The sequence below is a fragment of the Prenolepis imparis genome, unplaced genomic scaffold (assembly GCF_030444845.1).
Source record: "Prenolepis imparis isolate NDT839.2.m4 unplaced genomic scaffold, iyPreImpa1.0 SCAF_610, whole genome shotgun sequence".
In the NCBI taxonomy this organism is placed as follows: Eukaryota; Metazoa; Arthropoda; class Insecta; order Hymenoptera; family Formicidae; genus Prenolepis; species Prenolepis imparis.
The window spans coordinates 1-16,073 of record NW_028141768.1 but is presented as its reverse complement, the minus strand read 5'-3'; the positions used below and the strand labels follow the sequence as shown (position 1 = coordinate 16,073).

Below are 16,073 nucleotides of genomic sequence, written 5' to 3'. Positions count from 1 at the left end.
AGAGCGATATATAAATGATTACAAGCACAAAGAACAAAAAACTTTACTTACTTGGGACGTGAAAGGGAGAATGTGATGCGTGTGATATAATTAAGATATTTAAATATAATCGTACATATCAATCTTTGACGTTCCCAACAAAGTCTACAAGATATAGATTTGGAGGGTAAAGTTCTATACATTGGAGAACATTCTTGCTTATATTTGATATCTGATGAAAAATTTTGCATTTTACATTAGAATATTTGATATGAAAACAACATTTTTTTAATTTAAATTTAAATGCTTAAATCATGTTGATATTTAACTACCTCTATATTTATTTTTATTTTTTATGGCGTTATGAAATTATAATATTTTGAACCTATGTGTAACGTTTTATGTAACAGCAAGGAAAATCTGATTATTAAGTAGAAACATATTTTTCTCTTTCTTTATATTTAATAAACATGTGGTCTCCGACGACGCCTGTCGACGCCAGTAACTTTATTATTTTTCCTTCACAAAAAATGCAATCACAAAAGATGCTCGAAATGGCGACCTCCTAATTCAATGCAGGCATTACACCGCCGCACCATACTTTGCCGAACTCGTTCGAAAATGCCTGGTGTATGCTGGACGACCTCACAAGCATTGAAGATCCTCGCAGTCAGGTCCTCTACTGTTTCTACAGGAGTGGCGTACACTAGGCTCTTTACATGACCCCAAAGGAAAAAATCCAGAGAAGTCTAGTCTGGGGAGCGAAGTGGCCATGCAACTGGACCTCCTTTGCCTATCCAGCGACCAGGGTAGGTTTGATCAAGATAGTCCCGCACTGCTCGGGAGAAATGGGCCGGCGCACCATCGTGCTAATACCACATCTGATTACGTACAAACAACATCACATCTTCGATTAACTCAGGCAGGGTTTCGCGGAGGAACTGCAAGTAATTGTTCCCGTTCAGGCGAGGTGGCAACACGAACGGGCCGATCAATTGATCACCTAAGATTGCAGCCCAAATGTTTACAGAAAACCGTTGCTGATGGGTCCTGATGTGTTTCGCGTGAGGATTCTCGTCATTCCAAAGATGGCTGTTACGGCTGTTGAAGAGGCCATCCTTTGTGAATTGCGCTTCGTCAGAGAACAAAACCATGCTACCAAAATGTGGATTGTCTACGAGGCGATTAAGGTACCACTGACAGAAATTCACACGAAGCGGGAAGTCAGCTGGGCCCATTGCTTGCACCTTCTGTAGATGGTAGGGGTGTAATTGTTGTTCGTGTACGACTTTCCAGACAGTATTGTGGGCGACTCCCATAGCATGGCCGATGGCGCGAGTGCTAGTGGACGGTTCATTTTCAAATCTTTCCAGAATATCCTCCTCAAAATCAACGGTCCGGACAAGTCTTCTTGCTCCGGTGTCTAATCTGTTCACCGTCATCGTTCCCAGTTCCCGCAAGCGACGATCGATGGCTGCAAATGTTTTCCGACAGGGGTGTCGCCGATTAGGAAATCTCTCACGGTAGATCCTTTCAGCAAGTCTTGTATTGCAGCGAGCCTCACCGAACACAAGATGCATGTCTGTCATCTCCGCAAATGTAAACATGTCGATTTAATTTCCGAAACAAAACGCTGAACTGAGATCAGTGTGGACTAGGCGTTCGCTGCTTTGCGTCGCAGAGATGCCAGTTTCGAGACGCTGCCACCACGAACACAAGGAAAGAGCCTCGTACGTGTGCGCAGGCGCCGCTGAGCGCGGAGCGCCATCTCTGCTTTGCAGTCGTGCATCGTTGACAGGCGTCGTCGGAGACTACATGTTTATTAATAAAAGTTGCATATTTTCACCTACCCTACAACCCCTCAACGGTTGGCACCGGAGTTCCCGAACACCCTGTATATATATACGAGGGGTGTATGATAAGTACCCGTGTTAGGGAAGAAAACGCATTAAAAAAAATTTTTTTTTATTTATTTTTCAACACAGTCTCCTTTTAGTTCAATACATTTAGTCCACCGATATTCCAACTTTTTTAAGCCATTCAAAAAATATGATTTTTCGAACTCCGCAAAATAGGCTTCTGTTTCCGCGATAACTTCTTCGTTTGACGTGAACCGCTTTCCGCCAAGCCATTTTTTCATGTTTGGAAACAAAAAAAAGTCACAGGGGGCCAAATCGGGGGAATATGGTGGATGAGGTAGCAATTCATAGCGTAATTCGACCAGTTTTGCTGTAGCGATTGCGGACGAGTGAGCTGGTGCGTTGTCGTGGTGAAAGAGCACTTTCTTCTTCGCCAAATGGGGCCGTTTTCTTCTCAATTCAGCGTCGAATCGGCCCAATAAATCAGCATAGTACTGCCCCGTAATTGTCCTTCCCTTCTCCAAATAGTCGGTGAAGATGATGCCTCGCGAATCCCAAAAAACGGTGGCCATGACCTTTCCGGCCGATGGAACCGTTTTTGCCTTCTTTGGAGCAGGTTCGCCGGGTGAAGTCCACTGTTTAGACTGTTCTTTCGATTCTGGCGTGATGGATCCATGTTTCGTCAATAGTTATGAAACGCCGCAGAAACTCTTTCGGATTGCGCTTAAACATGTCCAAACAGTACTCTGAAGTTGTCATGCGGTTCCGTTTTTGTTCCACTGTGAGCAAACGCGGCACCCATCTCGCCGATAGCTTTCTCATGCCCAATTTTTCGTGTAAGATATTTTGTACGCGTTCAATTGAGATGCCTACAATGTCAGCAATCTCTCTGATCTTCACTCGGCGGTCTGTTAACACGATATCATGGATTTTGTTGACCATATCCTCCGTAGTCACCACAATCGGACGGCCTGGACGCTCTTCATCAAAAACGGATGTTCGGCCTCGCTTGAATTCATTAAACCAATATCTGATGGTAGTCATCGAAGGTGCATGATCCTTATAAACGGCATGCAACTGCATTTTGATTTCCTCACACGTCTTCCCATCCAAAAAAAGAAATCGAATCACTGACCGATATTGCTCTTTTTCCATGATTGCAAACAAATACAAACTTGCCCAATTTTAACAGCTTTAAAACAAAATCTATTCGATAAATATGTCTGAAATTTTGACAGGCGACAGTTGAAAGATGAAATTAAACAATAGTATACAGATTTTGAGTCAGTGGCGCTATCAGTCGTTAAACACGGGTACTTATCATACATCCCTCGTATATATGATATCTGGTACATTATATTATCACAAATGTGTGATATATTATGAATATTGAGTTGTTTTGTGATTATTTAACTACAATTTTCTTAAAACTTCCTAAGACTGAGACTGCATAGAGTTATGTTCGCGCTCGTGCTTTGGGTAAATAAAATTGATGTAAAATCTGATAGTAGATATAATGTTCTCGATATATTTTGACCTAATACAGAAAAGCATGTACATATTGTGTTCAAAGCTGCAATAAATAATTATACATTATTTCTGCAATTTAAAAAAGATCTGTTATTTTGCGACTTTGAGGACAAAAACAAATAGGCAATAAATCTGCGATGACAGATACGCCAATAAAAAACAACACAAACATATAAACACGTAACAGCCACCGCGCCGGAACACAACCACCGACGTCGCGAAAAGCATGCGCGGCCGCATCACGTGGGCACTGTAAGGCCAATCGATCGCGCGATCTAAAGACTCGCACATGACAGGCACGTGCCTACTCTGCGCGGATCACGAGGCAGCCTATAGCGTACGGCGCCTTCGAGTCACCTCTAAATGTTTGAAAATTAAGGATGATTATTGGCGCTCGGCGAAAAGGGTGACTCCTGGCCCGAATCAATAAAAGGAGCTCACCCATGATCATCCACGCCTTATCGCAGTTATCCGTCGTGAAACCGCATACCGCACGCTTGTTATACCTAATTAAAACCGCAGTCGCCACCCGCTATCAACCAACTAACGATTTCGAATTACGGACTAGAATTCTATTACGGCATTATTGTTAGTCGTGACAAATACTGTTTTGTTGTATATGTTAATTTTTGTGCTAATACAGTAAACATTGTTAAACTAATATCTGAGAGCACTTATCGCTTCGCTTCCTCAATATATCTGCTTTCCTGCACGCGCTCGTGAACATATTGATGGTCCTTCGAGCCGGATTTTCGTCATAAAGCCGGCATCCGCACGTTCGCGAGTGTTCTCTCTCGTGGCGGGAGTGAAGTGATTACTCAACTATAACAGGAACATTTGTGAGTGTCAATCATGGATGCAGCTACGCTTCACGATAGTCAAAGTGAAATTCAAAGTCGCATATCGCGTTCAGTGGAGTACCTCAAGAAGTTGGGTGCCGCCAACATCACCGCCAGTGCCGTCGCAACTCGCATCCGGATCCTCGACCAACTGTGGGTGAAATTCGAGGAGCAGCATGATCTCCTTCGGGCCGCCCTGAAAGATAAATTCAAGGAGAGTGCGTACGTAACCTCTGGTCTCTTCGAGATAACGGAGAATGCTTACGTGATGCAAAGGAGCACGCTGGATGGCTACGCCGAACATATCAAGGCTCAAGTCGTAGGCACACCGCCTACCTCTGACAGCGCCCCGAAGACCACGCTGCCTCGCATCAAACTCCCGCAATTCTCAGGCTCGTACGCCGACTGGCCTTCATTTCGGGACCTCTTCCTGTCCGTCATCGGTGGCAACTCCTCAGTCTCCAAGATCGAGCGGTTCCACTATCTTCGCTCGAGTGTGCAAGGCCAAGCCTGAAATGTTAATCAGATCATTACCGGTTACGGGCGAGAACTATGATCGCGCGTGGGCGATATTGTGCAAACACTTCGACAACAAAAAGGAACTGATCCGCTTGAACTTCGCCGCATTCACTGCCACGTCGAAGATGAAGGGGGAAAGCGCCGAAGAACTGAGTATCATCCACAATGCTGTCACCACCGCCGTAAACGCTCAAGAAAGTATCGGCCGCCCCATAAACTCGCACGGGATGGATCTCTTCAACCACTTAGTCATCGAACTATTCGACGCACGCACCCGGCTGGAATGGGAGTCTTCCACGTCGGACTCCGCTGAACCTCCACGTCACGAGGCACTTCTCGAGTTCATAAGCCGACGAATGCGAACACTCAACGCCGCGCGACCGAAGAACTTCGTGAAGACTTCCAGTGATTTACCACGCACCGCCAAAACTCACGTCGCGAAGCACGGAACTGATACGCCGCAGTGTGCACTTTGCCACGAGAAACACTCACTAATGACGTGCCGTGATTTCAAGGGCAAATCAGCTGCCGATCGGAAAGCATTGGTCGAGACAAAGCGACTATGCTTTAATTGTCTCGGTAACCACTTCATGGCAAAATGTCAATCGAAGAAGAGCTGTTTCACTTGCAACGCACGTCACCACACCATGTTGCACGACGCATACACTACACGCTCACAACCCGAGGCCACCACACTCACTACGGTTCACACGAACGTAGACAAGAAGGCAGTCCTCCTCGCAACCGCTCGCGTGAAAATCGCCGACCGCAATGGATCACCGCACGACGTCCGAGCTTTGATCGATCAAGGCTCCGAGGTGTCACTAGTCTCCGAGACGCTAGCACAGCGACTACGGCTGCCACGATCCCACACGAACATGGCCATCTTCGGGATTGGAGGCACACGTGCAGGATCAACCCGCGGCAAAGTCACGTTGAACATCAACTCCAACGTGACCGACGCCAACCTGTGTGTAGCAGCATTCGTGTTGCCACGCCTTTCGCTGCAACAAGGTATCGCAGCAAAACGCCACCGCAACTGGCCGCATATTCAAGGTCTTCAGCTGGCTGACCCTCAATACCAGGAGGGCGATCCAGCGGAGCTTCTCCTGGGAGCGGAAGTATGCTCTCTAATCTTTGAAGAGGGCCTACGCAAGGGCGGACCCCAGATGCCGATCGCCCAGAAGACGTCTTTCGGATGGATTCTCTCTGGGGGCTCCGACGCAGCATCCGCAGAGGAACAACGCCACACATTCCAGTGCTCCGCTGACCGCGACCTAGTTGAGCTGGTTCAACAATTTTGGCAGCTAGAAAAGGAACCCACCGCAGTAGCTCCGCTCACCCCTGACGAAGAACGATGTGAGGAGCTCTTTGTGCGTACACACACACGCACCACCGCCGGGAGATACGTGGTGAGGTTGCCATTCTCCGCGCCGCCGACAACCCTCAGCGAGACCCGCAAATCGGCCGAACGCCTTCTGCTGGTGATGGAACGACGCTGCGACCGAGATCCTCGATTCGGTGACTTCTATCGAAGCTTCATGCGGGAATTCGAGGATCTGCAACACATGGAGGCGATAAGCACACTGCCAAGTGACTCGGAGAGCAAGTGCTACCTACCGCACCACGGCGTCCTCAAGGAGTCCAGCACCACCACCAAACTCAGGGTGGTCTTCAACGGATCGCAACGAACACAGTCGGGTGAGTCGTTGAATGCTCATCTGCTCATCGGAGCAAATCGCTTGCCAGCACTTAACGACATACTGCTACGATGGCGTTGGCACCGGTACGTCTTCGTCACGGACATCGAGAAGATGTACCGGCAAGTCCTCGTGCATCCGGACGACTGCGGCTTTCAGACGATCCTGTGGCGCCACTCTGTCGATGATGAGGTACTGGAATATCGGCTGAAGACAGTAACCTACGGGCTCGCTTGCGCACCCTTTCTTGCCATCCGAACGCTGCAGCAACTCGCGGTGGATGAAGGAGGTCAGTTTCCCCGCGGTGCTGTCGCACTAAACCGTGACTGCTACGTGGACGACGTGGTCACCGGCGCGAACACCTTGGCGGACGCGACCACGCTGCAAAATGAACTTCGCAATCTCTGCACGGCGGGCGGGTTCCCCTTAAGAAAATGGGCAGCGAACGACGAGAGGGTCTTGACGGGAATCCCACGGGAACATCGGCTTCAACGCTCACCACACTCGTGGGAAGGAGAAACTCACTCCACCTTAGGACTCCACTGGCACCCGCACGGGGATCAATTCTCCTTCGTGTTTCATCCCCGCACGATCGCGGAATTCACGAAGAGACGAGTCCTCGCCGAAACCGCTAGGCTGTTCGATCCGATGGGCTGGCTAGCACCAGTCGTGATCCGGGCGAAGATCATGATCCAGACGACGTGGCTGCAGCGATTGGATTGGGACGCCCCACTCCCACCAGCCGACGTACGACAGTGGAAAAGCCTGCTGGAAGAGCTTCCGCTTCTCGATCGCATACGGATGACTCGCTGGTTCTGCACTGGAGATGCCGACACACATCTTCAACTGCATGGCTTCGCAGACGCATCAGAACGAGGTTATGCCGCCGCTGTGTATCTGAAAGGACCAAGGTTTCAGTTAGATTGATGATGGCTAAAAGCAAGGTAGCTCCCGTCAAACAAGTAACCTTGCCAAGACTGGAACTTTGCGCCGCCACTCTACTCACCAATTTAATGCATCACGTCTGCAACACGCTCGACCTTGCCACAGTGCCGATCTATCTCTGGTCTGATTCCCAGGTCACCCTCCACTGGATCCGCGGGCACGCCTCAAAGTGGAAGACCTTCGTCGCCAACAGGGTAGTTCACATCCAAACGCAACTGCCCAACGCACGATGGAGACACGTGGCCGGACGAGACAATCCTGCAGACTGTGCATCGCGAGGAATCAATCCAAGCGAACTCATCAACCACGCATTGTGGTGGACAGGACCTACCTGGCTGCTGAGGACAGAAGCTGCATGGCCGAGCACCGAGATGGGAGCATCTGAAGAGGACCTTCCAGAGAGCCGAGCCACCAGCCTGCTGATCAAGAGGGACGTCGTTGTCGAACCGGAACTCCTTCTTCGGTTTTCCACTCTGCAACGCCTGCTGCGAGTATCGGCATGGTGTCTGCGCTGGCGTCGCACATCGAAACCCGCTGACACCCCTGGACTACCACTGGATCCGGATGAACTGGACGCTGCGCTGTTTCGTTGGCTTCGATTGATGCAAGCGCTCCATTTTACTGAAGAGGTCGCCGCCATCACCGCCGGACGCATACTATCACCACGCAGCTCGCTGGTGAAGCTCAATCCATTCCTCGATGACCACGGCGTACTGAGAGTGGGAGGACGACTCAAAAATGCTCTGCTGCCGCATGATGAGAAGCACCCGATGATCGCTCCGCCAACGTCATGGTTGACGCGATTGATAGTTGACTCCTGTCACCGCCGGACTCTGCACGGAGGAGTGCAACTCACGCTCGGATTGCTTCGTCTCCGCTTCTGGGTGCCACGAGGAAGAGCCGTCGTCAAACAGCTACTTCATCGCTGTGTCACTTGCACCAGGTGGCGGGCGGCTGCTCCACACCCGCCGATGGGCAATTTACCGCCCGATCGAGTCACTCCAGCACGATCATTTCTACGCACTGGGGTGGATTATGCAGGGCCAATACTCATTCGGACGAGCAAAGGTCGTGGACATCGCGCTTACAAGGGCTACATCGCAGTATTCATCTGCTTTTGGTCGAAGGCCATCCACCTGGAGCTCGTCTCGGATTATTCCTCCGACGCATTCATCGCCGCACTTCGCCGCTTTGTCTCTCGCCGGGGCCTGTGTACCGACATTTACAGCGACTGTGGCACAACTTTCGTTGGAGCTGACCGCACCCTGCGGGAGCTCCTCATTGCAGCGTCCTCCGATGGCCGTGGAATCGCACGTGCAGCAGCCGCTCAGGGAATCCGCTGGCACTTCAATCCATCAGCGGCCCCGCACTTCGGCGGATTGTGGGAGGCAGCCGTGAAATCCGCCAAGTATCATCTTCGTAGAGTGATCGGCGAGACCACCCTCACCTTCGAGGAGTTAAGCACGCTCCTCGCTCAAATCGAAGCCTGTCTTAATTCCAGACCGTTGCAGGCACTCTCAGATGATCCAGATGACGTCGCCGCTCTCACACCGGGACACTTTCTCATCGGGGCACCTCTCCTCGCCGTACCCGAGCCGTCTCAGATCGAGAAACCTGGAAACACGGGGTCACGATGGCGTCACCTGCAAACCATGAGGGACCATTTTTGGGGGAGATGGTCGAGCGAGTACATTCATGGACTTACCTCCCGATCAAAGTGGTTCAAGGACGAGGCATCACCCCGCATCGGAGCACTCTGTCTGGCACGCTCCGAGAACACCCCTCCGAGCCGATGGCCTCTTGCAAGGATCACGCGACTGCATCCAGGAGATGACGGCGTCGTGCGCGTAGTCACCATTCGAACGGCGACTTCCGAACTCGTACGTCCGCTCGTGAAGCTCGTGTTACTTCCGGGCGTCGACGACACCGATTCGTTACACACTGACACATAAATCACACCGCACTGTACTCACACAACACCTTTGCGAGAATGGACCCCGACTTCGATACACCACATCTCACCTTATCGTCTCACTGTCACTGCACTCACTGTAATTCACCTCACTCACCACGAAATCTCGTTGCGACTACGTGTTTCACAGTATCACCGACAATACTCACACATCGCGGCACGCGACCACACGTACATCGCAATGCGCAGCCGCGACCGCTTCAATCATCGATCACGAATCATTTGAGATCCGCGACCGGATATCACTAACAACTCATGTTGTCACGTAGTGACAAGGCGGGCGGGATGTTCAAAGCTGCAATAAATAATTATACATTATTTCTGCAATTTAAAAAAGATCTGTTATTTTGCGACTTTGAGGACAAAAACAAATAGGCAATAAATCTGCGATGACAGATACGCCAATAAAAAACAACACAAACATATAAACACGTAACAGCCACCGCGCCGGAACACAACCACCGACGTCGCGAAAAGCATGCGCGGCCGCATCACGTGGGCACTGTAAGGCCAATCAATCGCGCGATCTAAAGACTCGCACATGACAGGCACGTGCCTACTCTGCGCGGATCACGAGGCAGCCTATAGCGTACGGCGCCTTCGAGTCACCTCTAAATGTTTGAAAATTAAGGATGATTATTGGCGCTCGGCGAAAAGGGTGACTCCTGGCCCGAATCAATAAAAGGAGCTCACCCATGATCATCCACGCCTTATCGCAGTTATCCGTCGTGAAACCGCATACCGCACGCTTGTTATACCGCTTATACCTAATTAAAACCGCAGTCGCCACCCGCTATCAACCAACTAACGATTTCGAATTACGGACTAGAATTCTATTACGGCATTATTGTTAGTCGTGACAAATACTGTTTTGTTGTATATGTTAATTTTTGTGCTAATACAGTAAACATTGTTAAACTAATATCTGAGAGCACTTATCGCTTCGCTTCCTCAATATATCCGCTTTCCTGCACGCGCTCGTGAACATATTGTATGGCATAAAAGTTATGAACTTCTTAATATTAAATATTTTACATGAAGACGTGCGATATCTTCCTTTATTTCAATAATAATATTGTTGAATGAAATTACAGGATATACAGTGTGTATGTGTGGTTTATACGTAAGATTAGCCTACAACTTTACATAATTCTGTTAACAGACCATTTCGACTGTTTTGTAGTATTTACAGAAATAAAGACTTTCATTTTTTGAGTGATATAACTGGTTATTCGCTAGAGTACAAGCAAAACGTGACATAAACTTTACTTGCAATCGTGTACACAGTTTTCCTTAATTTTATCGCATTTTAATAAATTCCTTTTTTAATCGAGAAATTAAATAAACATGAATCGTGTTTCAAATAAATCGAATTGTATAACTCAATGGCATAAATGCCATAAATGAATATGTTTGTAGAATTATAGACAATTTTAGTAATATTTCGTTGCGCGTAACAGTTTCTTTTTTAATTTTTTAAATGCAATTATACATAAATAAATATATATCATATTTGAGTAAATGGCTTACAAAGTTAAGTTTGATAGTCAAGAATGTGCTATAGGGATATATTAGCAAATTTATTGTTAAAACACTTATAATACTACATAAAATTACATATATTTGACAGAATTGCGCTTTTAAGTAGTGCCTTAATGCCAGTAAGCTCTATGGCTTTTAATAGTGTGTTTGTTTCTTGCTATCAATTTTGTCAAAACAAAGTGCAAATTGCAACTAAACAAAATTCTGAGTATCTCGCATTTATTTGTTATATTTTTTTATACGCATAATCTATTTTGCTATATTTGTATGATTAATGTCTCATTACGGAACTAGAGATAAAATATATACGCTTCGCGCGAGTTTATCGGTGACGAAAATACATATAAAAAACTAAAACAGTGAAAACTTTTAATATCAATTCTAACACACTAATTGTGAATCAGTAAAAGTATCATAACTATACGTACGTATCATCATCAATTACGTCAGTTAAATTGAAATCATTGCAGAGAATAGCTGACTTAATAATAAAAAGCAATAATGGAAGAAAACGCATTCACACAATTTTGGAATGTTATATTAATCCGGATAAAATTAATTAAGAAAAAAAAGAATAACTCTTCATTGCTGTGTTACGCGATATAAATCTTGATTTATATTGTATATTGATATCGCGCATTTGTTGTGTTACTTGAAAGCACTGTATACACGGTAGAAGTTTCTACATTTTCTCCCTTTCATACTTACGACTAGTTTCGTACAAAACGCGGCATATATTACTTATTTTGTGTATTTTTTAATATTATAAATAATTTACCGTATGTTTGCGTACGTAATGCGATTCTTTTGGCGGTAAATTGTCGATTGTTAGTAGCCCGCGTAATAAGTGTAGTGTTATATCATTTTTTAAAAATTTTATCAAGCATAGAAAAGCACTGCTTTACATATGCTAAAAAAAAAAAAATTAAATTAAATTAATATAAAATTAATATAAGCGTGTTTATACTCGTAGAGTATTGAAAGAAAAAGATCACAGAAATTAATCTAATTTTGAAGAACAAAAAATGTAATACCAATTTTCAATATATAATTATTAGCGATAAATAGGGCTGCCTGAAAAGCACTTTGACATGCGAAATATAGCGGAAAGTGACAGAGAATTACATCATCGACTTAACAGATCAAGTCGTATGTACATTACATGTAACTACGAATATACGTCATGTTCACGTATTTGTGCCTGGCATATTTGACTCCAACTCTTCCACTGGCATTTTGTCTATAATAAAAAATTAACGAATATAAATATGAAATATCGTTCATGCGAAAGAAAGAGAAAGAGAGATAGGAAGAATATTAAACAACATCAATGAGAAATATCGATGACTGTGTTTCTATAAAATATTTTTAAAAAATTTGAATACAGATAAAATGAGCTTCTCATTCGTACGATTGATATTTTATAAATATTACGTCTTATTTTAATATTATAAAGTTTTATTGTAAAAAAATTGCTCTCTCTACTTTAAGGAAATGCTTACTGCATCACACAACTTCCTTGAGACTGTCCCGCGCGTCGCGGCTTCGAGAGTGTATCAGATGATGCAAATCGCCTCCGGGTGCGCTATCGCGTCTCAGATCTCTCAAAGCAGCCGGAGCCAGGACTTCCCTCTTGTTCGCTGCTTCCTTTATGCTGGACAAGGTTTTACTGAGCCACGGCCAGCTGTTTCGCGCGGCTTGCAGCTCGGAGGCAGTAGCGTGCAATTGATGCGTCAGATCCTGCATCGCAAACGCGATTTGTATCAAGGATTTCTATATCTTGCGATTTCGAAAAATTAATGTAACGCAAAAAAATATATATTCTTGTCACCTGATTTCGACACTCGGCCTCGACGTGAGCCAACTTGGTCTGCGCCAATTCCAATTCTAATTCGCGCACCCTTTCCTGCACTCTGTGAAGCATAGGATCTATTCGATTCTCCAAGGGATGCGCGATATCCGCTAATATATTGGACGAATCCATTATACATGTCCTGCATTTCTCACATTTTGAAACCTTCGCCTGAAACATCAGTTGTTTTATTTCTGTACACGAATAATATAACGCAAATTGAATCATAGGATGAATCGTAACGCACTCGTAATTCGCTCAACGTTGTCTTTGCGGCATTGTAATCGTCTTCAAAACGCTGACAGATCTGAAACAGTATAAATTGCGTTTCCTGCAGTTCTATGCAATTGAACTCATTTGAAATCTTACTATGTGGAATCAAATAATGTTTGGCAAATACCTGCTTGTATTCGGTTATAATGACGTTGCTTCTGCGACTTTCGGCGTCTGCCCGAGCCACCTCACGTTATAACATCTCTTTAATCTGCAACAGTTCCGCCTCCAATCTTTGCTTCTCTTCTTCGTTTCTGGCCACTGTACCTCGTAATTGTTCCACCTCGTTACTGTACTCGTCAGCATTTTCCTGTGCCTCTATACGAAGAACAAACACAATTCTCATTTAGGAGAGTTTAAAAAAATATAATTAAATATAGATTATAATTATAAGAAATATATTATAAGAATACGCCGATTTTGTTTAAAAATTTTTGACATTTTATAATTATTTAAAATTTCTCACAAAAAATATAATTATATCTTACAATTATAACGTTTTAATTTATTATGCTTTAAACTACACGATTTTATTTTTGCTACAACAATTTGATATCATTTACTCGTATATTCTGTTTGCTTCAGGTTTCTTAAATGCTTCACATGTATCATAAATATATTTTTTTCGAATACGCATCTTTGTCTTTATCTGATATGCGCAGGTGAATATACAACGCGAAATGATTACTGAGCACTGGACACTCGAGTATTACATAAGCACGCTAATTACTTTTACTCCTCATTTGTTCTTGCACTGCACAGCTCATATTTTCACGATTATTCAAAACGGATAGTCCAGAACATGACAGACAGATACACGATATCTCTCGTTAGCACGAGCAGCTGATTTTACTATATACTGTTGAGGCTTTACTCTTATATTGCATGGAAGGATTGATAAGAATATCACACTGCGTTTTTGATAGTATAAATTTATTCTTCTGAAAGTACGTAACGCTCGTGCACACAAAAATGATACAGTGAGAGATAGTGGTGACAACGTAGCAAAACAAGAAAAGAAGAAAAGCATGGTTGCCATCTTGCGAACAAAAAAAACTCTCTCTAGTGCATGCGCACGCAATATACAGAGCATGAGAAACCAGCCTTAACACTTCCGCCGTTTGAATGCTCTATTGGTCGATTGAGGTTTTATTATACATTCCAAGTTTAATACAGAGTTTTTTGAATCGATCTTTAGGCAAGGGTTTGGTAAATATATCGGCTAACTGGTTTTCTGTATATGTTACCTGTATGTCTCGAATTTCTCACGTATGTAATGGTATCTAATGTCTACATGTTTTGTTCTCTAGTGGAACTCCGGGTTCTTCACAAGACGAATTGAGCTTTGGTTATCTATGTGTATGACTGTCGCATGTTTAGGTTTGTGTCCTATGTCGTGTAATAGGTTTCTCAGCCAGATAGCTTCTCGTGTAGCAGTTGACGCTGCTATGTACTCAGATTCCGTAGTACTCAAGGATACGAGCTTTTGTCGTTGTGACGACCAAGACACAAGTCCATTTGCCATCAGGAACGCGTAGCCAGTTGTAGACCGCCTGGTTTCGATGTCGCTTGCAAAATCTGCGTCTGAGAAAGCTACTAGTTCGGAATCACTCCCGTCTCTTCGATATTCTATGCCGTACCCTATAGTGTTGACTAGATAGGCAATTATGCGTTTCACTGCCTGCCAATGACTAGTATCGTAGTTATTGAGAAACTTGCTTACATTGTTCACCGCATAAGAAATGTCCGGTCGGGACACTATTGCCAAAAACATTAAAGAGCCTACTGCTTCGCGATATGGTATTTTACATGCTTCTACTACATTTTCTGCGACTGAGTATAATGCGGTGTGAGGATCTGCCGGTACAGAAAGTCCTTTCGCATTTTTCATACCGAACTTGTCGATCAATTGTTTTGTATATGCACTCTGATGTATAAACATCGTTTTATTTATCCTATCGCGAACTATTTGTAATCCTACAAAGCAGCTACATTCACCTGAAGTAATATCGAACGACTCACTTAACGATTTGATTATTGATTCGAGAACTTTGTTTGATTTAGCCGCGATGATACCATCGTCTACAAAAAGCGCAAGGTAAACTAACGATTCTTTGTAGTTTCCGAAAAACACACATTTATCCGCGTCAGATTCTTTGAAGCTGAAACGTTTTAGAAAATCACGGAACTTAGTGTTCCAGCACCGAGGTGCTTGTTTTAGTCCATATAACAATTGCAAGGAAATTCGTAACAAAAATTATCTTCGAACATGGTATCCAAGAAAAGGTCTTAACCGACCAGGGTACAAACTTCCTTAGCGAAATGTTCAAGGACGTCTGTAAATTACTAACTTAAGAAAAATTGAGAAAATTCAGACAACTTACCATCCAGAAAGCAACGAAGTAGAATCCACCTGGAAGTTAATAATTAATATAGACCTAGGAACCTTAAATAAAAGATTCCACGATTTACAAAATTATATTGATCACGGACACTTCCTACACAAGATACAAAATAAAAAAAGCTGTCAAATCCAAAAAACGATTATCGAAACGGAGAATGATAAATTAACACACCTCTTAAAACGAGTAAACACCATATACAGGACACCGACAAACAAACGAAGATGACTACTCGACGGGATCGGGTCACTAGCAAAAACACTCTTCGGAACCATGGATGCCAATGACGACAAGGTCATCAAGGAACAACTACTCCTCTTACAAAATCAAGAGCAAACACTGCATCACACGATGAAAAATCAAGTAAAAATTTTAAACACAACAATTGCCCACATCGATAATCTGGAAAAAACAACACAATACAACGAACAACTACTACTCAATTTCACCACCAAAATCCAAAAACAGATGGCAAATCAAGTACAACGAGAAGAAATACACGAATACTTCTCCATAGTTAATGCCATAATAACGGATTTGATGAGAGACGCGGAAGACGTCATCGAACACTTAATGGCAGTAAAAACAGGAAGGATACATCCGAGGTTAATTCCATTAGATCAAATCATAGAAAGTCTCAAGGAAGCCACGTCACAAGTGC

At 44.5% G+C, this 16,073-nt stretch overlaps 5 protein-coding genes across 5 annotated transcripts; 2 read left to right on the top strand and 3 right to left on the bottom strand.

Annotated features, from left to right (window-relative positions):
* Positions 1-2,477: 2,477 nt before the first annotated feature.
* LOC145948717 (protein GVQW3-like) lies at positions 2,478-2,921 on the bottom strand. The gene has a single exon (XM_083058318.1). The coding sequence runs from the start codon at positions 2,919-2,921 to the stop codon at positions 2,478-2,480; it is 444 nt and encodes a 147-aa protein (XP_082914444.1).
* A 1,801-nt stretch (positions 2,922-4,722) lies between these two features.
* LOC145948715 (uncharacterized) lies at positions 4,723-7,353 on the top strand. Its single transcript, XM_083058317.1, has one exon. The coding sequence runs from the start codon at positions 4,723-4,725 to the stop codon at positions 7,351-7,353; it is 2,631 nt and encodes an 876-aa protein (XP_082914443.1).
* A 2-nt stretch (positions 7,354-7,355) lies between these two features.
* Positions 7,356-8,896, top strand: LOC145948714 (uncharacterized). The gene is made up of 2 exons (XM_083058316.1): positions 7,356-8,790; positions 8,883-8,896. Exons 1-2 carry the CDS (start codon positions 7,356-7,358, stop codon positions 8,894-8,896), a joined length of 1,449 nt encoding a protein of 482 aa, XP_082914442.1.
* Positions 8,897-12,387: 3,491 nt separating this feature from the next.
* LOC145948718 (rab GTPase-activating protein 1-like) lies at positions 12,388-13,221 on the bottom strand. The gene is made up of 4 exons (XM_083058319.1): positions 13,138-13,221; positions 12,985-13,044; positions 12,717-12,908; positions 12,388-12,625 (listed from the first exon to the last, which is right to left on the bottom strand). The coding sequence occupies exons 3-4, from the start codon at positions 12,867-12,869 to the stop codon at positions 12,392-12,394; spliced, it is 387 nt and encodes a 128-aa protein (XP_082914445.1). The 5' UTR covers positions 12,870-12,908; positions 12,985-13,044; positions 13,138-13,221; the 3' UTR covers positions 12,388-12,391.
* Positions 13,222-14,316: 1,095 nt separating this feature from the next.
* On the bottom strand, positions 14,317-14,952 carry LOC145948713 (uncharacterized). The gene has a single exon (XM_083058315.1). It carries the CDS (start codon positions 14,950-14,952, stop codon positions 14,317-14,319), a length of 636 nt encoding a protein of 211 aa, XP_082914441.1.
* Between the last annotated feature and the right edge of the window lie 1,121 nt (positions 14,953-16,073).

Excerpts from the sequence above, each read along its gene's own strand:
- LOC145948718 (XM_083058319.1), bottom strand. The coding sequence starts at position 12,869 with ATGGATTCGTCCAATATATTAGCGGATATCGCGCATCCCTTGGAGAAT. Across the intron at positions 12,626-12,716 it reads AGGCCGAGTGTCGAAATCAG|GATCTGACGCATCAATTGCA; the intron begins GTGACAAGAATA and ends TTTGCGATGCAG.
- LOC145948714 (XM_083058316.1), top strand. The coding sequence starts at position 7,356 with ATGGCTAAAAGCAAGGTAGCTCCCGTCAAACAAGTAACCTTGCCAAGA.
- LOC145948717 (XM_083058318.1), bottom strand. The coding sequence starts at position 2,921 with ATGCAGTTGCATGCCGTTTATAAGGATCATGCACCTTCGATGACTACC.
- LOC145948715 (XM_083058317.1), top strand. The coding sequence starts at position 4,723 with ATGTTAATCAGATCATTACCGGTTACGGGCGAGAACTATGATCGCGCG.
- LOC145948713 (XM_083058315.1), bottom strand. The coding sequence starts at position 14,952 with ATGTTTATACATCAGAGTGCATATACAAAACAATTGATCGACAAGTTC.